The sequence below is a fragment of the Petaurus breviceps genome, unplaced genomic scaffold, assembly GCF_028583685.1.
Source record: "Petaurus breviceps papuanus isolate PSGF00001 unplaced genomic scaffold, PetGlider_PUasm1.0 490, whole genome shotgun sequence".
Lineage (NCBI taxonomy): Eukaryota > Metazoa > Chordata > Mammalia > Diprotodontia > Petauridae > Petaurus > Petaurus breviceps.
The window spans coordinates 11268950-11289168 of record NW_027186352.1 but is presented as its reverse complement, the minus strand read 5'-3'; the positions used below and the strand labels follow the sequence as shown (position 1 = coordinate 11289168).

General features: G+C 48.1%; 2 protein-coding genes across 2 annotated transcripts in view; one reads left to right on the top strand and one right to left on the bottom strand.

The window, feature by feature from the left end:
• Positions 1–20219, bottom strand: part of EEF1AKMT2 (EEF1A lysine methyltransferase 2) — a 125454-nt gene that overhangs the window by 25495 nt on the left and 79740 nt on the right. The window lies entirely within an intron of this gene.
• ABRAXAS2 (abraxas 2, BRISC complex subunit) overlaps positions 9036–20219 on the top strand; it is a 39732-nt gene continuing 28548 nt past the window's right edge. The window contains exons 1-3 of the mRNA XM_069101748.1: positions 9036–9147; positions 11782–11872; positions 18459–18495. Of these exons, the coding sequence (XP_068957849.1) occupies positions 9076–9147; positions 11782–11872; positions 18459–18495 (200 nt within the window). The 5' untranslated portion in view covers positions 9036–9075. The remainder of the gene's footprint in view (positions 9148–11781; positions 11873–18458; positions 18496–20219) is intronic.

Here is a 20219-nt window from a genome sequence, read left to right as displayed (position 1 = left end):
CATGCCAGATAAATGCTGAGTAATGGAAGGTAGCCGTGGAGGGTTAGGCACTAACCTCTTCCTCAAAGATGGCTTCACCTTCCTGAGGAGCCACCTTGCAGACTTGTGAGCCAAGACAGCAGGTTCCAAGGGTGCTCTGACAGGTAGCTGAATCCTGAGGGGCCATGTGCTTGGTGCCCCTCCAGAACCGGGCCTGAAGGTATGGAAGGAAGAGGCCCAGCCCTACTCTTCAGTTCAGAACATACATAGGGATTCTTACTGTTCCGGTCCATGTACCTAGAGGTGAAGAAGGGCCTTGTTGGTTGGGCTGCTGAATGGAATTGAGAGTCAGATGAAAGATGCCTACTGGGGCAACTTGTCCCTCTTTCCGGCCTGGCTTGTTCCAGTGAGGAAGACTTACTGTGAGCCACAGGTGGGAAGGCCCTGGACTCTTCCCACCTGGGCCCAAATGGGCCCCATTATGGACCTCTCTTCTTTACCTCTTTGTATATGTTTGTTCCCTCTGTTGGGTGAAGGAATATTGAACTAAGCTTGAGCTTTAAAAGGTGTAATGGGAATAGGAATTTAAAGCTCTTCCCTGCCCCTTAATAGACCTAAGGGGGGAGTTTGAAGACCTCCCCTGCTTTGAAAGTAAACTCTGCCCCCTAATAGGTTGAATGTAATCACATGGAGCCTGTGATGGAGGGAGTTTGCTAAAGGGTGGAACAGAGCCCACAGGAAACTGGTGGTCAGAGCCAGCCAGACAATGGGGGAGAGGAGCTCAGGCAAGCAGATAGAGAGGTTTGTGAAGAAATATTGATCTTGTATTGGTTTGTGGGAAAGTTGAAGGACGCTGTGGCTCTCAGGGTTATTATGGCTTTTGAATATCTTTGGTTCTTCGGCTTACTGCTGAATGGAACTGAGTTCTATCCTCTATCTGGAGAGCATGGAATATTTTGCAATTGAACATCATGCGATTTTTATAGTCACGGTCTTTAGTGTGATCATGGGCACTGTAAATATTGCATTGGCACTATATTTGGTAGTGAGCATAGGATCGTGAAATATCAGACCTCTAGTTGGAGGCAGAAGGGATTTAGAAGAAGAAATGGCTATCCCAGGATGGGAGAATTTGCCTTATGCCTCCCAAGCAAGGGAGTGGTCTAAAAGTACAGGGCTCTGTGAAAACTGGGAACAGAGACTGCAGCAGGGAGAACCTAGAGATTTAGAACATGTCTACAAAGAATACCAATAAACCTGGGAGAGAGCTGGAGGCAGTGAGTAGAAGAGGCTGGGTTTTGCTAACAGGCTACCCTGTTGTGTGTAAAAGCAGAGACAAGCTGTCACAAGAGTTGGCTAAGTGCCAGCATTTGAGCCCTCCTTCAGAAGAGCAACCTGGAGAGTCTCAGGCGGAAGGAGAGAGTACTGGAGAGTCTCTAGAAGCAGAGGGGGCTCTTGTAAATTTAGCTCAGAAAAAGAAGCAAAAAAGGAACAGGAGGAAAGTTCATATAGCTCTGGTAGAGTCTGGGCCTAGTTGCTATGACAATGACAGCCAGGAGAGTGATACAATATTATCAAATGATACATTGTTTCATGGCACAACTTTTACAAGGGCTGGAGAAGGCAGGAGGGTCAGGAAGGGCAAGCAGTGTTTAAGGAGATACTTGAGGATTTCATTCAACAGGAGATGACTGATGTTTTGAGCAGATTCACCCAAAGGATGGGAGAATCCTTAGTGTCCTGGATGGTAAGAATCAATGATGAAGGAGCTGCTGGGGTAGGGATAGAGTGGACTGCTTGAAATTCATAAATATTTGCCAGAATCCTTTTGTCCCACAAGCTTTTAGAAATTTTCATTTGGCAGGAGGCAACAATACGACCAATCTGTTAGCTTTAGCTGCTGCTGGATGCAATAGAATGTATCCTGCTGATTCTATGTGGCCTAGTGGAGACAGACCCTGGTACTCACCTAGAGACTGCGTGAGAAAGTTGAAAGAAGTAATAAAAACTGCTATCATGGTTGGAGATGCAAATACATATCATGAAATCCCCTTAGCAGTTCCTCATAGAAATATCATGATGAAGATAGCTCTTCCTGCTTATAAGCACCTACTTCTGACTCTATTAATTAGTGAAATAGGATACCCTCTGTCAGAGGTGCTGGATAAGATTTCACAGCTAAGTTTCTTAGGAGAATGGGAAAATGATAAATTTCCTTGAGAGAGAAGAGTAAATAGCCGAGGATTCAAAGTCTGAGTAGATTGCCAAGAAAAGAATTGTTTACTGCTCTATTAAGAGCAAGGGTTGATTTTAGAAAAATTGATGGTATTCCAACTAATAAACTATACAAAATGTATTAAGAAAATGGGCTTGATGTTAGATGGAATAGAGAAATAAGAACTTCCCCTCCAGATGCTCCTGAACCATTATATCCAAGTTTGTCACATCTTCAGGGGGGGCTCAGAGGAAAGAAAGTGCTGGAATAGGTGGAAGTGGTCGATGTGCTAAACTTGTGGCAGTGTATCAAGCCATTGGAATAGCGCAAGGAGGACAGTGTCATGTATTCTGCTGTGAATGAGGTGATGATGGTGGGTTCATGGACTCCAGAGGCATGGCTGACCTACGTTTTCTTTGATGGGCTACTCTCAGTCCTTAGGGGTTTCCTCTCTTTTCTGTAGGCCATAGATACCCTTTATCTGCTACATCCAGTTACTCTGGATGCTTGCACTGAATCTGGGGACCTATTTACCTACCTAGGCACAAGCTATATTGGAGCTATATTCTGAACTCTTCCATTGATAACTCCAAGTAGGGGAAAAACCATCAGAAGAAAGAGTGACTTTGGGGGAATAGAGCCCAAGATTGAGCTCACTCATCCTACAGAAACCCAGTGCTTGAGGGTTCTGGTCTACAAAGCTAAAACAAAAAATTAGAATCATTTCTGTACCTCTTACATTCAAGTAGCTTTCCAAGTACCACATGTCAACCGGAAAAATATTCTACATACATGTGAAATGAAGAAGTGGGGTCCAGGAACTAGGTGTGAAGTAGGAAAAAACAGGGAATGACAGAATACCTCAAAGAGTGGCAGACACGCTACGCTGGGCTGTCACTTCACAAGTATCTCCCAAACTGTCCAGGCTCTTCAGGGTAACGAGAATAGGCGTGCTCTGCATCTGTAAACACAGAAAACTTTGGCAACCATTGCCTCTTACCCCCATGTAGAAAAACCCATGACCTCTTTGTTTCAGCCAACCTCCCTCCCTCTTTCTCTCTCTGTGTCTCTTTCCTCTCCTGTCTCTTCCATCCCCCTCCCCTTTCTGTCTCCCCCCAGACTTGGAGCATTCCACTGGTTAAGAGCAGGTAAGTTTGTTTAGCCTTTTTCAACCATCAATCACATAAAGATGATCTTGAAACTTCAAGAAAAATGAAGACTATCTAGTTCATTATGAGACTGAAAGGTTTTCTGCTCTGGGAAACAATGGTGTATTGTGCCCAGTGGTTAAGCAAATCCAGAGAATGTTGACTTCATCAAGAATATAAACATGGAAGGCAGAACTGAAGTTAATCTGTTTGTGTAGCTGGACTGAATCAACACCCAGAAAGGAATGAAGGAGGGGATCCAATCCCATCAGCTACCAAGGTACTATTCAGCACCTTGGCTGGAAACAAGAATGAGGATTCAGCTTAATCAGCATGTATCCAATGGCATTCCTGGTCCTGAGCCAAAGGCTCCAGTTCAACACTGGCCCAGTCTGGGGGTGTCCTCACAATCCTTCTCTTTGGTGTCTTCTGCTTCTGCTCAGAGTCCCCACATAATAATAATAATAAAAATCCCCCCAACATAATAATCTGGCCTCTGAATCCCCATCAATCAATCAACAAGCACTTATTAAGGCCCTGTTATATTCCAAGCACTGTACAACTTGCTAGAGATACAGAAATAATCAATGAAAGGATCGCCATTTGCAAAGAGCTTGTGTTCCATCACAAGAGACAACAAGAATATACATCAGTATAGCACCCCCCAATCACTCTCCCATCTCCCACTAGTACTGGCAGGCTGGGTCCCCAGAGGACTTTTGACTACTTCTATCAAGGTGGATCAAGTACAGGGCCTGGAATCAGGAAGATTCATCTTCCTGAGTTCAAATCCAGACTCAGACACTTACTGGCTTTGTGACCCTAGGCAAGACTCTTAACCCTGTTTGCCTCAATTTCTTCATCTGCAAAATGACCTGGAGAAGGAAATGGCCTTCCAGTATCTTTGCAAAGAGTCAGCCATGACTGACCAACAACTCAAGGTTCTATCACTGGGCAATCCTGAGGGACTAGAGTACCTACTACTATGACTCATGAGCTCCCATCTAATGTACTCCCTTCCCCCAAAATTAATCAAGCTGTTGACATTAATAAGGTTTTACAAAAGAGTATTGACAAAGTATAGCAAGAACAGAAACTCTAAAAAATATCCCTGTGCACTTTCTAAGGGGGAGAATGTGTCCAAGTTTAAAGTATTTGGTACAAAACATTTCCCCACCCCTACTACAGGGCAAGCTCTTCCTCCTGCACATGTAAAAGGTTTTTGGGGAGAGTGGGCTCAGACCTAAAACCCAAAGGCACTGAAGCACATGTGTAGGAGGTACCATGAGATTCCTGGCTACCACCTTGGAATCTTTTTCTTCCCTCAAGGAATTCCCACCAAGTTAATTTCTGGGTGTGGCCTCCCAAATGGAAGAGTCAATTGCTTCTTCAGCTGGGTGATTCCTAAGCAGCTTATTGCTTCATCTGTCACTGCTAGTCTCAGTGAAGCAGGCTATTCCTTGGGGCTGGTTCCTCAGTGGACTCAGCTCCAGCTGCTACCTGCTCTGGTGGTCTCTGCCAAGGCCCCATTTGCTGAGCAGACCTCTGATAGGTCCTTTTAACCTTTGGACATTCACAGGATCAAAACCTGGTCTGTTCTGTCTCTGGATACTCATTCACCTAAGATCAAGAAACAATAAACACAAAAGAAAGAGGCAGCATGCATTAGGGACACAAGGTAACCAAAATGGATGCCCTTCCTCCCACCTAGAGTCAGCTTTCCTTACTAGAAAGTCACATAGACAGGGGGGAGTCAAGATGGCCAAGTAGAAGAGAACAAGGAATTGTCCCCTGGAAGCTTGTGGATGCACTTTCAGTTCTGGCTCTGCCTCTCCATCCTCAGTATTGGCTCTTAGTCAATGGAAGGTTGTTCTTCAACCACTCATGACCAGAAGAAGAGTCACCATGCTTCTATGCACTGGGTTGGTAGGAGGCCCAGAGCATCGCCCATCCTCCGAAATACCCACAAAGAAGGGAGCATCCACATATGCTTCAAGGACTGGCTGAGTTCTCCTTGGTTAGTCAATCCCTTTCCTTGTTACCCAAGTATATAGAGTAAACATAAAAACAGAATGATCAGATACAGATGGTTTGGGAGGGGAGGATAGATACAGAAGGTAGTGCTCAAGCTACATTTTTAAGGAAGTGAAGGCATTCTGTGAAGTAAGGGTGAGGAGGGAGGGCATTCCAAGCACAGGGCACAGCCAATGCAAAGACCTGGAGCTGGGAGATAAAGTATTGTGTGAAAGAAACAAAGAAGGTCATTTCGGTGGACCTCAGAATATACAGTAATGAGGCTGGAAAGATAGGGTGGGACTAGGTAGTACATATCTTTAAAAGTCAAACAGAGAAGTCTATATTTGATTCTTGAAGCAAGTAAAAGCTAATGGAGTTGATTGAATTGGGAAGTGACACAAAAAGATCCATCATTAAAGAAAATCATTTTGGCGGCCACGTGTAAGATGGACTTACCTGATGACAGTCTCAAAGCTGGGAGGCCGATGGGGAGGCTAATGCAGTCATCTAAATGGGACCTGATGAAGGCCTGAACTGAGTGGACTGTGTGAGCAGACAGGAGTCGGATGGGAGAGAAAAGACACAAGCACTTGGAACACAAGACGGGCCTCATTCTGTTGCTTTTGTTCAGTTGTTTTAGTCCTGTCCAACTCTTCATGACCCCATTTGGGGTTTTCTTCACAAAGATCCTGGAGTGATTTTTCCATTTCCTTCTCCAGCTCACTTTACAGATGAGGAAACTGAGGCAAAGGGTGAAGTGACCTGCCCAACTAGGAACAGTCTAGGCTGTATTTGAACTCAGGTCTTCCTGATTTCAGGCCTGGCACTCTAACCACTGTGCCACCTAGCTGCCCTGGGCTGTGCTTCATCCCCTCCCAAAATATGAAAACCAGAAAGGACTTCCAATCTAGGCCAGGAATAGTTAGCAGCTTTTCTTCCCTCTCTGTAGATGCTACGTTGACCTACAGACCTATCTAGAGTTAAAGATCCCCTCCAGAGTCACAAGTCATCCTCTTTCTGGACACACACTATCTTTATCTCTCACAGTCCTAGTGGCATGCAGGGCCCACGCTATGGCTATGGTCGTCCCAAAAGGGTTAGAATCATGGAAGCACCAGGAGAAAGGTTACATTTATAGCTGCAGGGGAAGCCCCAGTGAAGATGGCCACCATGAAGGTGAACATCCAAGAGAGGCTCCAATGGACCAATGAGGACATTTTCTTCTCATTCAGATATCCCTTAGGCAAGCAAACCAGAGAATCAGTAGGCTGGATTTGAACTCACAAAGAGGAATCTTTGGGATTTTGGGCCCTGAGTTCCATCCACAGTACAACCTAGCTGTCTGATTCTATATAGCCTGGCTGGTTACTAATGTCTCCAGGTTCTTCTCTCTCAACAAAGAATAAATACATAGACATTCCTATTTGACCACAGATTTTGTGGGAAGCAAAAGAAGAATAAAGAAACAGCTTAAAGGCACAGTGAGAAAACCACAGAGTTTCTTCTGTTGGCCAATTGATCCAGAGAGGGTCAAAGAGGAGAAAGGAAAACCTTCCAAAGCTTTGCAGGACCACCATCCTGAGGTTGGCACTGCTAGACCACACTTCACTTCATCTCCCACAAGTAGCCTACCTCTATTTCTGTCTGTGATGGTGCAGACTTGCTCAAAATCTTCCACCAAGCCCCTTCCACAACAGCAAATCTGCCCCCAGATCAAAGATGGCAACCATGCCCATCTTCCTCTGGGACTACAAAAAAATGAATGCTGCTGAGTAATCAAGCATTTATTAAACACTTAGTATTATGTGCCAGGCACTGTGCTAAGCACTTGGGATACAAATATAAGCAAAGACAATTCTTGCCTTCGAGGAGCTTACATTCTAATGGTGAAAGACAACAAATCAAGGGGAGCTAGAAAGTATGAGGGGGATGTGGTATGTGTGAGTCAGCATGAATCCAGAAGTTGCCAGTGAAGTGTATAGGGTGGCTGGTGCTGAAGCAGCATGGTTTAGAAATAATAATATATATTACATATATTCTAATAATACCTAGCATTTATAAAGCACTTAAGGTTTGTAAAGTGATTTACAAATACTACTCTATTCAATCCTCACAAAGGGGTTAGGTAGGTCTTGCTATTATTTCTGTTCTACAATTGAAACAGAGGGATGTTAAATGACTGGCCCAGGGTCACATAGTTCGTGTTTGAGACTGGATTTGAACTCAGTTCTTCCTGAGTGTAGGCCAAGTGTTCTAACTACCCTGCCACCAACAACCCAGAAGTGATGTGGATGCCTGGTTCTGGACAAGATAAGGTAAAAGCTCATCTGGGAGAGCCCAAGGACCAGTGCAGTTCTAGTGGGAGGGTAGATGGCCAGAGTGGAGGGAATTCCCAATGAAGGCTCAGACCTTCCTTCACTACTGGGAAGCCAGGTCCCAAGTGGCCCAGAACCTCCATTCTGGGGAACTCTCAGGCAGCTGAGTTCACTCCCTTCACTCTCTCCTGGCCCTGCTCCTGACTTTTGATCTTCCCATCAGGTCCCTGTGGCCTTCTCACCCTTATGCCTCCATTCCTGCGCTCCAATTGGTGACCTCATCCTGGAACTTCGAATTTGAGGAGGTACCCAAGCCAGTAGGCAAATACCTTCTTACTCATTTTCCCTTGCTTTTCCCTGTTATACTTTGTGTTTCCTTCAGGAGGCAAAGCCGAGGGCAAGAACTCTCTGTTTTTGCTTGTGTTTGTACTTCCAGCACTTAGCCTGAGGCCTAGCACCTAGTAAGGGCTTAATAAGTATTTAAGTGACTGCCTCTAGCAAAATGCCTTTACACTCACAAATGCAGTCTTCCCCAACAAGGAGGCTTTGTACAGCCCTTCACTTAACTGGGTCTTTTTTGTCCCAGGAGGGCAGGGGGCTGGTCTCCCCCTCCACCCCCCCAGAGCTGTATCCCCGGCAGGGCAGGGGGCCGGTCTCCCCCGCTGGAGCCGTACCCGGCAGGGCAGGGGGCCGGTCTCAACTCAGCAGCGGAGGCTTCTTTCTGGAAGGGGGCGGCAAGGCTTTTACACTGTGGTCTGGGTCAGCGTGCGGAGGGGGTCGTCAACACGCCGGTAACCCTCCTACATCATCCCCGGGAGCCACACACAAGAGGCTCTCCCCACCGCAGCCTCAGAAAGTAGGGCTGAACCCGGACCACGAGCCTGGAGAGAGACGGGGCGTGGAACGCGTCGTCAGTGCACCTGGCTTACCTACTGTGTTTCCCCGATAATAAGCCCTCCCCCGAAAATAAGCCCTATTGAGATTGCTACCGTCCCCCTCCCCCCCCCCCCCCCCAACCCCCCCCCGCGCTCCGAGCTGCATCCAGTCAGAGCTGCAGCAGTGAGCGCGTCATCCTGTTCTTCGCCTTTGCTTATTGAATAAAGGTACATTTTTTTGTTCACAGTTACCTGTTTATTAAAATTGCTGTCAATGTTCATTAAAATAAGCCCTCCCCTGAAAATAAGCCCTCTGGTGTTTTTCTGTCCAAAAAAAATAATAAGACAGTGTCTTATTATCGGGGAAACACGGTAACCTTTGGAGAGCCGGCTTAGAGCCCTCTACCGACTACATTCCCCAGGATACTGCGCGCTCCGCCGGCGGAAAAAGCGTGTGCGCGTGTGCCACGCCCCCGGCCCCGCCCCCGGCGGCGCGGTGCATCGTGGGAAAGTTGGCGATCTCCATCATGGCGGCTTCCATTTCGGGCTACACTTTCAGTGCGGTGTGTTACCACAGCGCCAACAGCGACGCGGACCACGTAGGTGCCCGCCGGGGCCGGGGAGGCGGGGAGGAGCCCCGCGCGGGTCCGAGGGGGCGCCCCCGGCCCGGGCCGGCCCCGCCCCGCCCTCTCCCCCGGGCCCGCCCAGGCCGGGCCTTGCGTGAGGCGGCGGCCGCGCTGGTGGCGGAGGGTCCGGCCGAGTCGGGCGGGGGACGCGTGGGGGTGCCGAAGCCCTGCGGCCGGGGCGTGCCCAGCCCCGCGAGTCCGTGCCCGGGGGCGTGTGCGTCTTAGTCCAGCAGGTGTGAGTGTACCCACGCCCGCGAGTGGACGCCCGGGTGCGTGCCCGGCTCTGGCCGGCGTGCGGCCGCAGGTCCGCCGGGGGCCCCTCGCGTGGGTGTCCGTGGGGGGGCCGTGCTCGCTCCAGGCGGGACGGGGGCGCGTGGGGCCCGCGCCCGGGAAGGCCCACTCCCGAGGCTGCCGGTGAGCGCCGCGGAGCGTGGCCCGCGTGCAGTCCGGGGCGCTGCGGCAGGAGGGGGGACGCGCGAGGCCGGCGAGGTGCGGGCCAGGGGTGCGGCCAGCCCGAGGGCGGGCGGGCGGGCGGCCCAGAAGTCACAGTATTCGGCTGCTTGTGTTTGCAGGCTGGCTGTAGTGCTTAGAGAGCTTCCTTAACTGATCCCACAAACCATTTACAATGTAAAAAACAACCGGCGTGTGCTGTAAAACGAGTATTTACGTTGAAGTTTGTTGTGTCAGTATTTCAAAGCGAGAAGAACAGAGCTTTTGGTAGATGGCTGGCCCTGATGGGAGGTTGGTGTAACTGGTAAGCTGTGTGAGGATTACGGTGATTGACAAGGTGAACAGCTGTTAGCTCTGTGGTTTAAAAGGCAGGTAACTTGGGGTGACTCATTTAACCTTTTCAAAGTTCCATTTTCCTCATCTGTGAAGAGGAGACGGTATTTTCATTCCCACCTGGATCTTAGTTGTGTTGCTGTTGGAAGGGAGCTCAGAGGTGCTTGGGTCCTAGTCTGGCTTCTTCATTTTGCAAAACAGGAGAGAATGAGGCCCAGATAGAGGGAGGTTGGCCTGGATCACCAGACTAGTGAGAATCAGAACTGGAATTCCAACCTGACTCCTTAGCAGCTGTGGTTTCTCCTGCCATCCACACTGGGTACTTGGGAGAAAAGAACTCTACAGATGTGCCCTTAGGAGCATGCTTTGGGCTTCTCCTCAGCTGTTAAGCACCATCATCAGGAACCATTTACAGTGGGGTGGGGTGGGGTGGGGTAGGGTACAGGGGTGTTCTAATTTTCCTGAATATCTTCGAAAGCTTAAGTAGGGTGAGGGATTGTGGTTAGGCCTTGTATTGCTACAATGACCACTTAGTGGTTGTGTAGCTATTGGACAGAATTGATTTTCATGGGGAAAGTGAGTGGTTTAAGCTACAGTGAGAAGAAGGTGCTGTAGGTAAAGACCTAAGCCCACACTAAAGATCTGCTATTGATCAACTGTTCTTTGTCTTATGACATTCTTCATAGTTTCCATTCATTACATGAGGAGTTTGGAACAGTTAGAGCAATTACAAGGTTTAAGCTGTTTTTCTGATTGGACAATTTGAAATTTGAATCGACATTATTTGCTCTTAGATTAGAGACAATACTCAGCATTCTGAAGTAATGGTGAATGGTAGTGACTCAGAAATCCAAACAGGTAAATGATTGTGATTCCTTCCATGTTAGTGTTTGGAAGTTTGCAGTCCTGAAATTTACACTACTCCAGATCAGGTCATGAAACCATTCTGTAAAGACCTGTTCCTTTGAGCTCCCCATTCCCTCCTTCCTTTTGGGAATGGACTTCATGCTAGGAAACCTTTCAGGCATTGCAAAGGACCAGGTGGACACTCCGGATATCTTGCTGTCTCATTCTTTATATGCAGGGAAATTATTCTGGTTTTTATAGAGTGTTCCAACCTTTGTGAGGTGAGCTAAGTACTTACCATTGATGAGCTGCTAGGTATTCCCGTTTTCTAGAGTAGTCTGCTGTTTCACCAGATGTATAAAAAATAAAGTACTCTGGTCTTTTGTACAAGCAGCGTGAGGTTCATTTGCTGAGGTCTTGATTTTCTGAGCTAAGGAGGAAGAGGAATTAGCATTGTTTGGAACTATGAAAGCCAGGCTGGACGATGGCAAAGGGCCAGATTTGGAGTCAGAAGACTTGGGTTCGAATCCTGTCCCAGCTCCCTCTGTTGCCTTGGGCAGCCTGCCCTCTCTGGCCTTCAGTTTCTTAAAGATTTCTGAGGTCTCTTTTCTGATCTAAGTCCTATGGTCTTCTGAAATTTTTAATTTTTCTTGTGCCTTTGTCATTGGCTATGATTCTGTAACTGTTGTTTAAAGCAGTGGCCATCATGGCCAAAAGGGTGAGCCCGTGTAGATAACAGTTCTTTGTCCAGTACTTTCCACTGTAATTGAATGGTTCCAATTCAGGGTTTCCTGGGGTGGCTTCGCTGCTTCAGCTGCCCGGTTACTTGCAGGTTGCGCCTCAGGCCTGCTCAGCTCCCCCTGTTTGTAACGGCCTTGCTTTAGTTGTTCACATTCAATGCACAAAGGCGAGGACTCAGTGCAGGATGAGGCCCACGCTTGTTTTCAGTTTACAGAGTTTGTTTTAATCACTTTTCAGGAAGGATTTTTACTAGGAGAGGTGAGACAAGAAGAGACATTTAGCATCAGCGACTCACAGATCAGCAACACGGAATTTCTGCAAGTGATAGGTAAGTGAATTTCACTCTTACATCAGATCTCTGGCTTATTTCTCATCTACCATCATATTGTTTTGAAGAAAAACTCCATGAAAATGAGCTTTGGATGTTTCCTGTTTCCCTCTGTCCCCTCAGTAATTTGTGCCTTAAGAATTATGGGGACTAAACAGTGCACCTGCCAACCCGGTGACCTGATGCACAGGACTGATGCAGGTAGCCTGCGGCTCTGGTCCAGATCCTGGAGCAAGCACAGGGTGCACAGGGCACAGTTTGCCTTTCTGGACTTTTCTGACATGGAGGCTATCAAAGGGACCTCTGAAGTTGGCCAAATGTCACCCCTTGTCGAGGATCTTGTCCCGTGTTACTTGGTGTTGGGTCTGGGCAGTCTAGGCAGCCCTGGTTAGCTCTGCATTTCTGATGGTCTGAGTTATACATGAATCATACATTTATGCTATATGTACATGTATGTGCACACACACAGAGGCTGTTTTTAAGCAGCATTTATGATTGCATTTGTGGTGATGAAGAAAGGTCCTGGAGATCAGGAGTCAGGAGATTTGGTCACTCATTGTCTGACCTTGTCCAGGACACTCCTCTGTCTGGGCTTAGATAGGTGGGGTTTGGACTAAGTGAGGGCTAAGGTCGCCTCCAGTTCCTTTAGTCTAATTTAAGTTATACATTTAATCGTGATGATAACAGCTAGCATCTTTATGGTGCTTTAAGGTTTGCAGACCACTCTACAAATATTATCTCATTTGATCCTAATGACAACCCTGGGAGGTAGGGGCGTTTATTATCCCCATTTTACAGATGAGGACACTGAGGCAGGCAGCAATTAAGTGACTTACAGTGGGTCATTCAGCTAGTAAGTGTTTGAAGCAGGATTTGTACTCAGGTCTTCCTGCCTCCAGGTCTAGCACTCTGTAACTGTCACCTCACTGCCTTTAATTATATATAGGACTGTTTATTAATGTATGTGGCTTAGCAAGTATTATGAGAGGAAACATGATTTTGTGACTGGAGCCTGTAAGTTCTGTGTCCACACCCTGCCTCTGACCCATCCTGGCTCTGTGACCCTGGCGAGGGCTCTTAGCTTCTCTGGGCCCTGGGTAGCTTTCCCATTTGCACATCTGCTTTGGGAAAGGGAATGTGCTATGTCCATGATGTCTAAATGAGATGTTATAGGTCACACCTATTTCTGAGCCGTCTCCTCTGCATGTCTCTGTGTTGTAGCAGACAGCATTGGATTGGGAGACAGCCTTCATTTGAGTCCCTGCTCTGGCATGAAGCCAGGGAGCCAGCCACGTTCCTCCCTCCCTGGGTCCCCCTTAATTCACCAGCAACGTGAGGGCTTTGTCCAGAGGGTCTCCAAGGTGCCTTTGGCTCTGCCAGTCCTTGAGCTAAGAACTGTAGGGTTAGGTACTCAGCAAAGGGCTCACAGCCCCCAGGCCCCATTCTTAGTCTTTGGTTTCCGAATTTTAATTTTTGTTCTGAACTTATCAGGCACCAAAAATTCCCCCCAAGCTACAAGCATTTCACTGTGTAAAATCAAACCCAGAAAGAGGATTATCTGTGACACGGTGATGCTCTAGTTTGGTTTCAAATGTCAGAAATCCACCAGGTCCCTTTCACATGCCTCTCCCGCTCACTTGGGCTTTCTTCTGAGTGTCTTCTGTGCTCTTTAAAATATTCCAGAGGCCCGTCTCCTTTGTCTTTTGGGAAGCACCGGAGAGAAGCCCTTGGCTCCCTCTCTTCCCCCTAGATCCAAGCAACAGAAAATCAGCCTTGGTGGCAGCTGTGTGTGATCAAGCAGAGCGGGTGCAGCCCGGGGCATGTGGACACGTGTCCCCTGCCCCTTCCTTGTGAGGAGGCGGCTGGCACACTTCCCTGATTGGCCATCAGGGGACCCGAGTGGGCTCTTCTGTCTTGCCCAGCTGTTTTCCTTTACAGTGTTATTATCCTTATCTGGCTTATGCACCAGCCCTACTGCCCAGGGTTTTCTGACATCGGCCCTTTGGCCACTTTGTACAGCCCCTCATCCGGTTTCTGTGTTCTGTCACTCGCTCACTTAGTTTATCTGCTGAGAGTCTTCTCATGGCAACTTAGCCATCAGTCTTAGGCCCAGCCTTGGAGATTTCATACACACCATCCACGCATGTGCCCTCTCTCTGTCACTCTGTCTGCATGCGCCCATGTGCATGTGCACACCCCCTCACCTATGCAACATGCATGCACACAGAACCACTCCTGCTTCTCCAAGTGTTCAGGCATCTCAGGATTTAATTCTAGTCCCAGATTCACTCACTTGTGAGACCTACCTCTGTGACAAAGAGGAGTAATCTCTTTCGTTCAGCTCTATTCACCAACACCAAACAGTATGATCCCTTACACCTGGAAGGAAAAGAAACAGTGTCAGAGGCACTGAACTCCATCAGATCATAAATTGTCAACCTCCTCCTCTCAGAAAACACCAAGAACTGTGGTAACCTGTGGGAGAGGTCAGGGCTCATGAGAGGCTTGAAAATGGATCAGCTCCCGTCTCAGGATGGAGCATAGGAAAGTCTTTAATCAGCCAGAATAGTAACTTTTAAATAATGACTTTCATTATGTCTAGTGTTCATTTAGGCAGTTTCCAAATTATTTAACTCCTGTGCCTCTAGGAGCAACCTTCTATGCACCATGCTCAGGGAGAAACTCAAATGCAGCCAAGCCGGAGGCCTGGGCTCCAGTCTTGGGATCATCCTTTACCGCTCATGTAGCCTTGGCCCTGTCGGTTTATCTCTTCTGTACTTGGAAAGACTTGGCTTAGGCCACTGCCAAGATTCCCTCTGGTTCTAAAACTGAGATCTTTGTCTTTGGGAGTGACATTGTGTGGATGTCAAATGACGGGACTTTGTGTAACCTCCTGAATGAAGTTTGGCTTAACATTCTACACAGGAAAAGCCAAATGGAAGAAGTTGTCTCTTGTTGAGACTGGTAGAGAAAGCTTGTCCCTCACTGTGTACCTTTTGGGCTGCTGCTACTGCTGCAAATGGGTATTGAGTTGAGCCCATAATTGAACAAGGGAAAGAAGCTGTGTTGTCTTTGAGAAATTACAGAGTTTGTTAATGATCTTAAGCTCTTCTTGGAAACAAAGGCTCATCTACTTAAGGCCAGAAATCTTCTGGTGTTACAGAACTGAGTCATGAAAAAACTTGTTGTCTGAAATTTAGGCTCATTGAAAGGTCAGTGGGGAGACCTTTGGCCAGTAGGAGAAGGCTGTATCCCATTACAGACTGGAAGTGGCATCAGAGAAGCAGATTCTCAAAGAAATTGTGTGACTTTCAAAAAAAGACAGCTGGTCACAGAGAGAAGAAGGAACAATGAACTGGGGGCCAGCCTCCACTCTTCATTAGCCCTTACTCAGTGTCAGGAGACCTAGAGGAAGGTCGCCAGCACTCTGGGGGGCCCCTCCCCACCTGTTACTCCTCTTGGCCAGTTTGTGGAAGGTCATAGACACAGGTCTACAGGATGGCCAGGGGGGAGGGTTCTGATATTGAAGGAAGCACCCATAGTGGGGGGAGGCTGCTGCTATTGTTATTCCTATTTTACAGAGGGAGAAGCTGAGTCCAAGATAGGTTGAGTGACTTGCCACACAGCGAGGAAGCATTTGAGGCAGGTTCTCCTAGCTCCCAGCTCAGTGGTCTCTGGACTGTGCCACTTACTTATTCGGCCTGCCCTGGGTAGAGGATGAGGAATAAGAAAACTTAGTTTGTAGTTTCTTAGGCTAGGTTTTAAATAAATCAACGTAATTTTTCATTTATTGATAACTGCAGAATGATCCCCAGATCCTAGGGTGTGCCCGTGTTAAGAGTGGTTATGGGGATGGGCTTTCCAGAGGTTCTTCGTCTTTCTTGTATGGCCTCTGCCTTGAGTGCCCCTGTGCAAGTCAACTGCTAGGTTCTGAGGGCCCAATAAAAATGAGTAGGACGGGTCTGTCCTCAGGAAATGTAGCACATAGGAGGAGACGTGAGGCTTATTCTCAAGTAAATATTACACAAACTAGAAGTAGAAAACACAGAAGAGAGGTAGAAAGACAGTGTGTGATGAGCGGTCAGGAGAGGGAGGGAGTGTTTCCAGATGTGGGTTTTTTTTGGGGGGGGAGGAAGGGGAGGTGATAGGGAATCAGGGAAGACTGAAGGGAGGGGAGGAGATTTTAGCTGGTATAGCTTTGGAGGTAACCAAAGACCAGGAGGTATGAGAGTGGGGTGTAGGTAGGGAATGGTAGATGGTCCTTTTGGGGAGTATATTAGATACAACTGAACATTGAGTTAGAATCAGATGATGGAGGGCCATGAGTATTGAACAAAGGAGCTTAGGATTGGGGGAGAAAACAGTTTGAGAGGGACAAAACTAAAGTGGAAGAATAATAAAATGTTCACCAGATGGAGGTGACTCTTCGAAGAGGAGGTCTGTGTCCTAGCAGACAGGCAGAAGTGAAGGAGTGCTTGTGGATCCTCAGAATCCTCCTCCTGAGCTGGTGAGGCCAGTGCAGACATGCAGAAGGTCTGAGGTGTAAAGGGGGCAGCAGGGGCACCAGTCACTCCTGCGGAATGACAGGACAAGTCAGCGCTCTGTCAGGCAGAGTGGTCCCATCATCGACGTTTGCTGACTTTCCCCCTAGCAATGGCATCATCCTGTGCAGCCTCTGGGCTTAGCATGCTTACAGAAGGCCTCGTAGCTGAGCCATCGGGGACTAGAGGAGGGGACTGGAGGAAGCCTCTGGTTAGGTGGTCTGATGTCAGCACATTTTTTTAACCCATTTGTCAATCCAAAAGTAACCAGTGGGTCTCGTTTGTGATGGAAAGGCATTTCAAGTTCTGCTTCAGCTTTGGGGCTGTTTTCCTCAAGTGTGTCTACTGCCGTTGAGGAGGGAAGGCGCGTTTCCATTTTCTTCCTGAGCCCCAAGTATTAGGTATGCCACAACAGGACTGCAGCGCAATACCGGCTACTTGGCCTTATTCTTCAAGGGATTTTCACGCAGTTTGGGGCGACATGCTGCATGCAAAGCCTGGATTGGGAACGGTGTCTTGGCCCTGGCCAAAGCTGACAACTGGACTGACATCTTTTTTTTTTTTTTTTTGCTTTTTGGAGGGCAGTTGGGGGTTAAGTGACTTGCCCAAGGTCACACGGCTAGTTTTTGTGTTAAGTGTCTGAAGCCCAATTTGAACTCAGGTCCTTCTGACTCCAGGGCCGGTGCTCTACTCACTGTGCCACCTAGCCGTCAGACTGACAACATCTTCACACACAGTCTGGGTAGTGAAGCTTGGGTGCAGGAGCCCATCATTGTTGAGAATCTAGATTTGCTTCTGGTTGAGCTAAAATTGTAGTCTTGAACACAGAGGGTTTGACTCGTTGAACAGTAAGCGATGAATCACTCCACTGTTGAATGTACGAGATGGAATTGTGGTCAATTTGGCCAGGATTTCTTATGCAGAAACACAGCACTTGAGCTTGGTGACAAGGTGGGGGCCCGTTCACTTTGGGTTGAAGTCAGTAAAGATCTGTCTAGTAGACTGCTGTTTCCATGGTGGCCTGAGGTGTCTCCGAGATGGTCGGCATTCCTCAGACAGTGATATGTGTTGTCCTTCATGACATGGGGCCCACCATTGGAGGCTTCCTCACAGAGGTCTGTTTCCAAAATGAACGCTTTCCCCATCATTTCTGTTTAGTCATAAATGCCAGAGCCATTTAGGCACATTTCTGCTTCAGTCCTCTTGAACATATCTGTCTGTTGAAGGATGCCACTGATTACCCAACTGCAGCATTAGGAACAAGAAAGGGCCTTTAACACCCTCTGGTATAGTGTCTTCAAAATAGAGATGGGGAGAGTAAGCCCCAGAGAGGTTAGGTGGCTTCTCTAAGGTGACGTAGGAGCAGGTAGGAGAGCTGGAACTGAAACCCCCTGGGTGTGCAGTGGGTGCAGTTCTGGGCCTGGAGGCCTCTGACACTTACTAGTTGGGTGACCTTGGACAAGTCTCTTCACCCTGTTTGCCTCAATGTCCTCATCTGAAAAGGGATCATAGCAGCACCTACCACTAGGGTGGTTGTGAGCTTAAAAGGAGGCAGTGTTTGTAAAGCACTCGGAGCCTGGTGACTGGGACATAGTAGGTGCTGTGGAAATGCTTATTTCTTTTCTGCCACTACCCCAGGCTGGCTTTGCAGGGATTGAATGTGGTCCCTCAGGAATCCCTGGGGGCAGATGAAAGGTTGGCAGCAGTGTGTACTCATCAAATGCAAAAAGGGATATACTTTCATACTTAGTTACTTTTGCAGTGAAGCTATGCTCTTGAGTTTGGGTGGGGGGGGTGGCCCTGTCTTTGGAAATCACCAAAAGGGGCCTTGGATGAACGTCAGGATCCTGCTTGTTGCCTCTTCTCCCCCCACGGCAGCTCAGACCCCCCCTCTGCCTTGGCAGGCAGCCTTGTGAGTGCTCAGGAAACAGAATAAGCACCTTTAAATTTCCTGAGAAATTTAAAAGGGACACAGGGCTTCTCTCTAGCTGCCTTTTCATCTTTTATGACTAACTGAAATGACTATATCTTTTTTCTAATTCCAGAAATCCATAATCATGAGCCTTGTCCAAAGCTTTTCAGGTAAGTTATCTTTCTTTTCTGTATTACGTAGCATGTAGCCCACATTTAAAACCGATTTGATTAGAGCCTATCTATGATTATGGAGTTCTAGCAGTTAGAGAGGGAAGGGTGCTCCTTTTACGGATGAGCAGAGTGAGGCCCAGGCAGTGCCATTGTGTGGTCTGGAGGGGCTGAACCCTGCCTGCAGTTGGTTGCATTCTCGATGGCCCCTCGAAGCCCTTGTGGGTCACTGGGCATATAGGCAATGTTTCCTCAAGTCCCTGTTTAGAAGGAAGAACTGCTGGAGGTGAAGGAAGTTGTCTTTCAGTCAGAGGAAGAGGAGTCCAGAGAAGAGGACGAGCTTTGATTCTGCCAGCACTATTGACCTGTGAAGGAGAAAAAATTCAGTTTAGTGCCATGGAGAAGTCAAACTTTATATGATTTTGTATTTGTTAGAAAAAGGATTTTATTTATCCACCCTTTCAAAATTAATATGAGGGAACATAACCCGTTTTTTTGGTCTTCTCTGTTACATATATTTCAGTTCCATATTATGGTCAGCTAAAGGAGAGACAGATGGGGAAAGAGAAGGGAGGAGACCTAGAGACATTTGAAGGGAGAGAGAAGCAGATGGAGAAAATGGGAGAAACACCCAGAGGGAAGAGGGTGAGAGATGAGAAGGCCCCTGCCTTCTACCCACCTCTGCTCCAGGGCTGCTTCCGTAATTCCAGAGCCCTGGCATTGCCTTAACATCCCTAGTCTCCTTGGCCATGACAGTGTCCCCTTTAGCCTTGACCCAGTTCAGCCAGGTAATTTTGACCAACTCTCTCCCCGCTCCCTCCCCAGGGGCCTGCAGAGGCCTCCAGGCTGCTCACCCTCGACTTTGACCTAGATTCCTAACCTGATGACCAAGCTAACCTTGCGCTCCCCAACTAACCACACTGTCGGTGTGGCTTCCTCCCAGTCTCCCCAGGTAGTCTGGAGCCTGTGTCCCCTTTCATCCTTGCCCCTGATTGCTGAGCTGGGGACAGCCCTGCAGAATGTGTGGGGACTTACCTTGGACCCAGAGGTTTTACTTAGCCCTTTGGCAGCAGATTCTTTACCCCTCATCATAAGATCTCAGAAATTTAGTCATGAGAAGGCCCAGGGAATTGTGTGGTTCAATGAATGGGGCTTGTTTTATAGATGAGGAAACTGAGGCACAGGAATGGAAGCAGCTGGCCTAAGGGCAGACAGGCACCAGTGGGGGAGGGGAGCTCCTTGGCCTACTGGCCTCTCCCCGCTGTCCCCAGGACACAAGGCTCTCGGACATTTGTCCCACCCTCTGTGGCCATTCTGCTTCTCCTGGAGCTTCCCCCCGTCATGAGCATTGACAGCTCCTGACCAAGCAGGTTCTGTGAGGAGCTGCCCATTGCCCTTGTGGCAGCCGGACCCTCCCTCCGTGGAGGAGCCCCCGAGCTGGCAGGAGGGCAGCGGAGGAGCTGGGACGCTTTGACTAGCCTTGGGCTTTTGCTGTTTAAAACAAACAGCAGATATGGCTGGTGATTTGTAACAGTTTGTTTTGTAATGGAACTTTTGTGTCAAAGTGACAGATGGGTGAGATGTAGCAACTTCCATCCACACACCCTCCATTAGTAGAACATTTCAGATAATTTGTATCTAAGATAAGAGACTAAGGAGAAACAGTTTTTTCACTGACTGGAAGGGTTGGGGTCATGGAGCCTCTTGGAGCTCAGTGTAGCCGG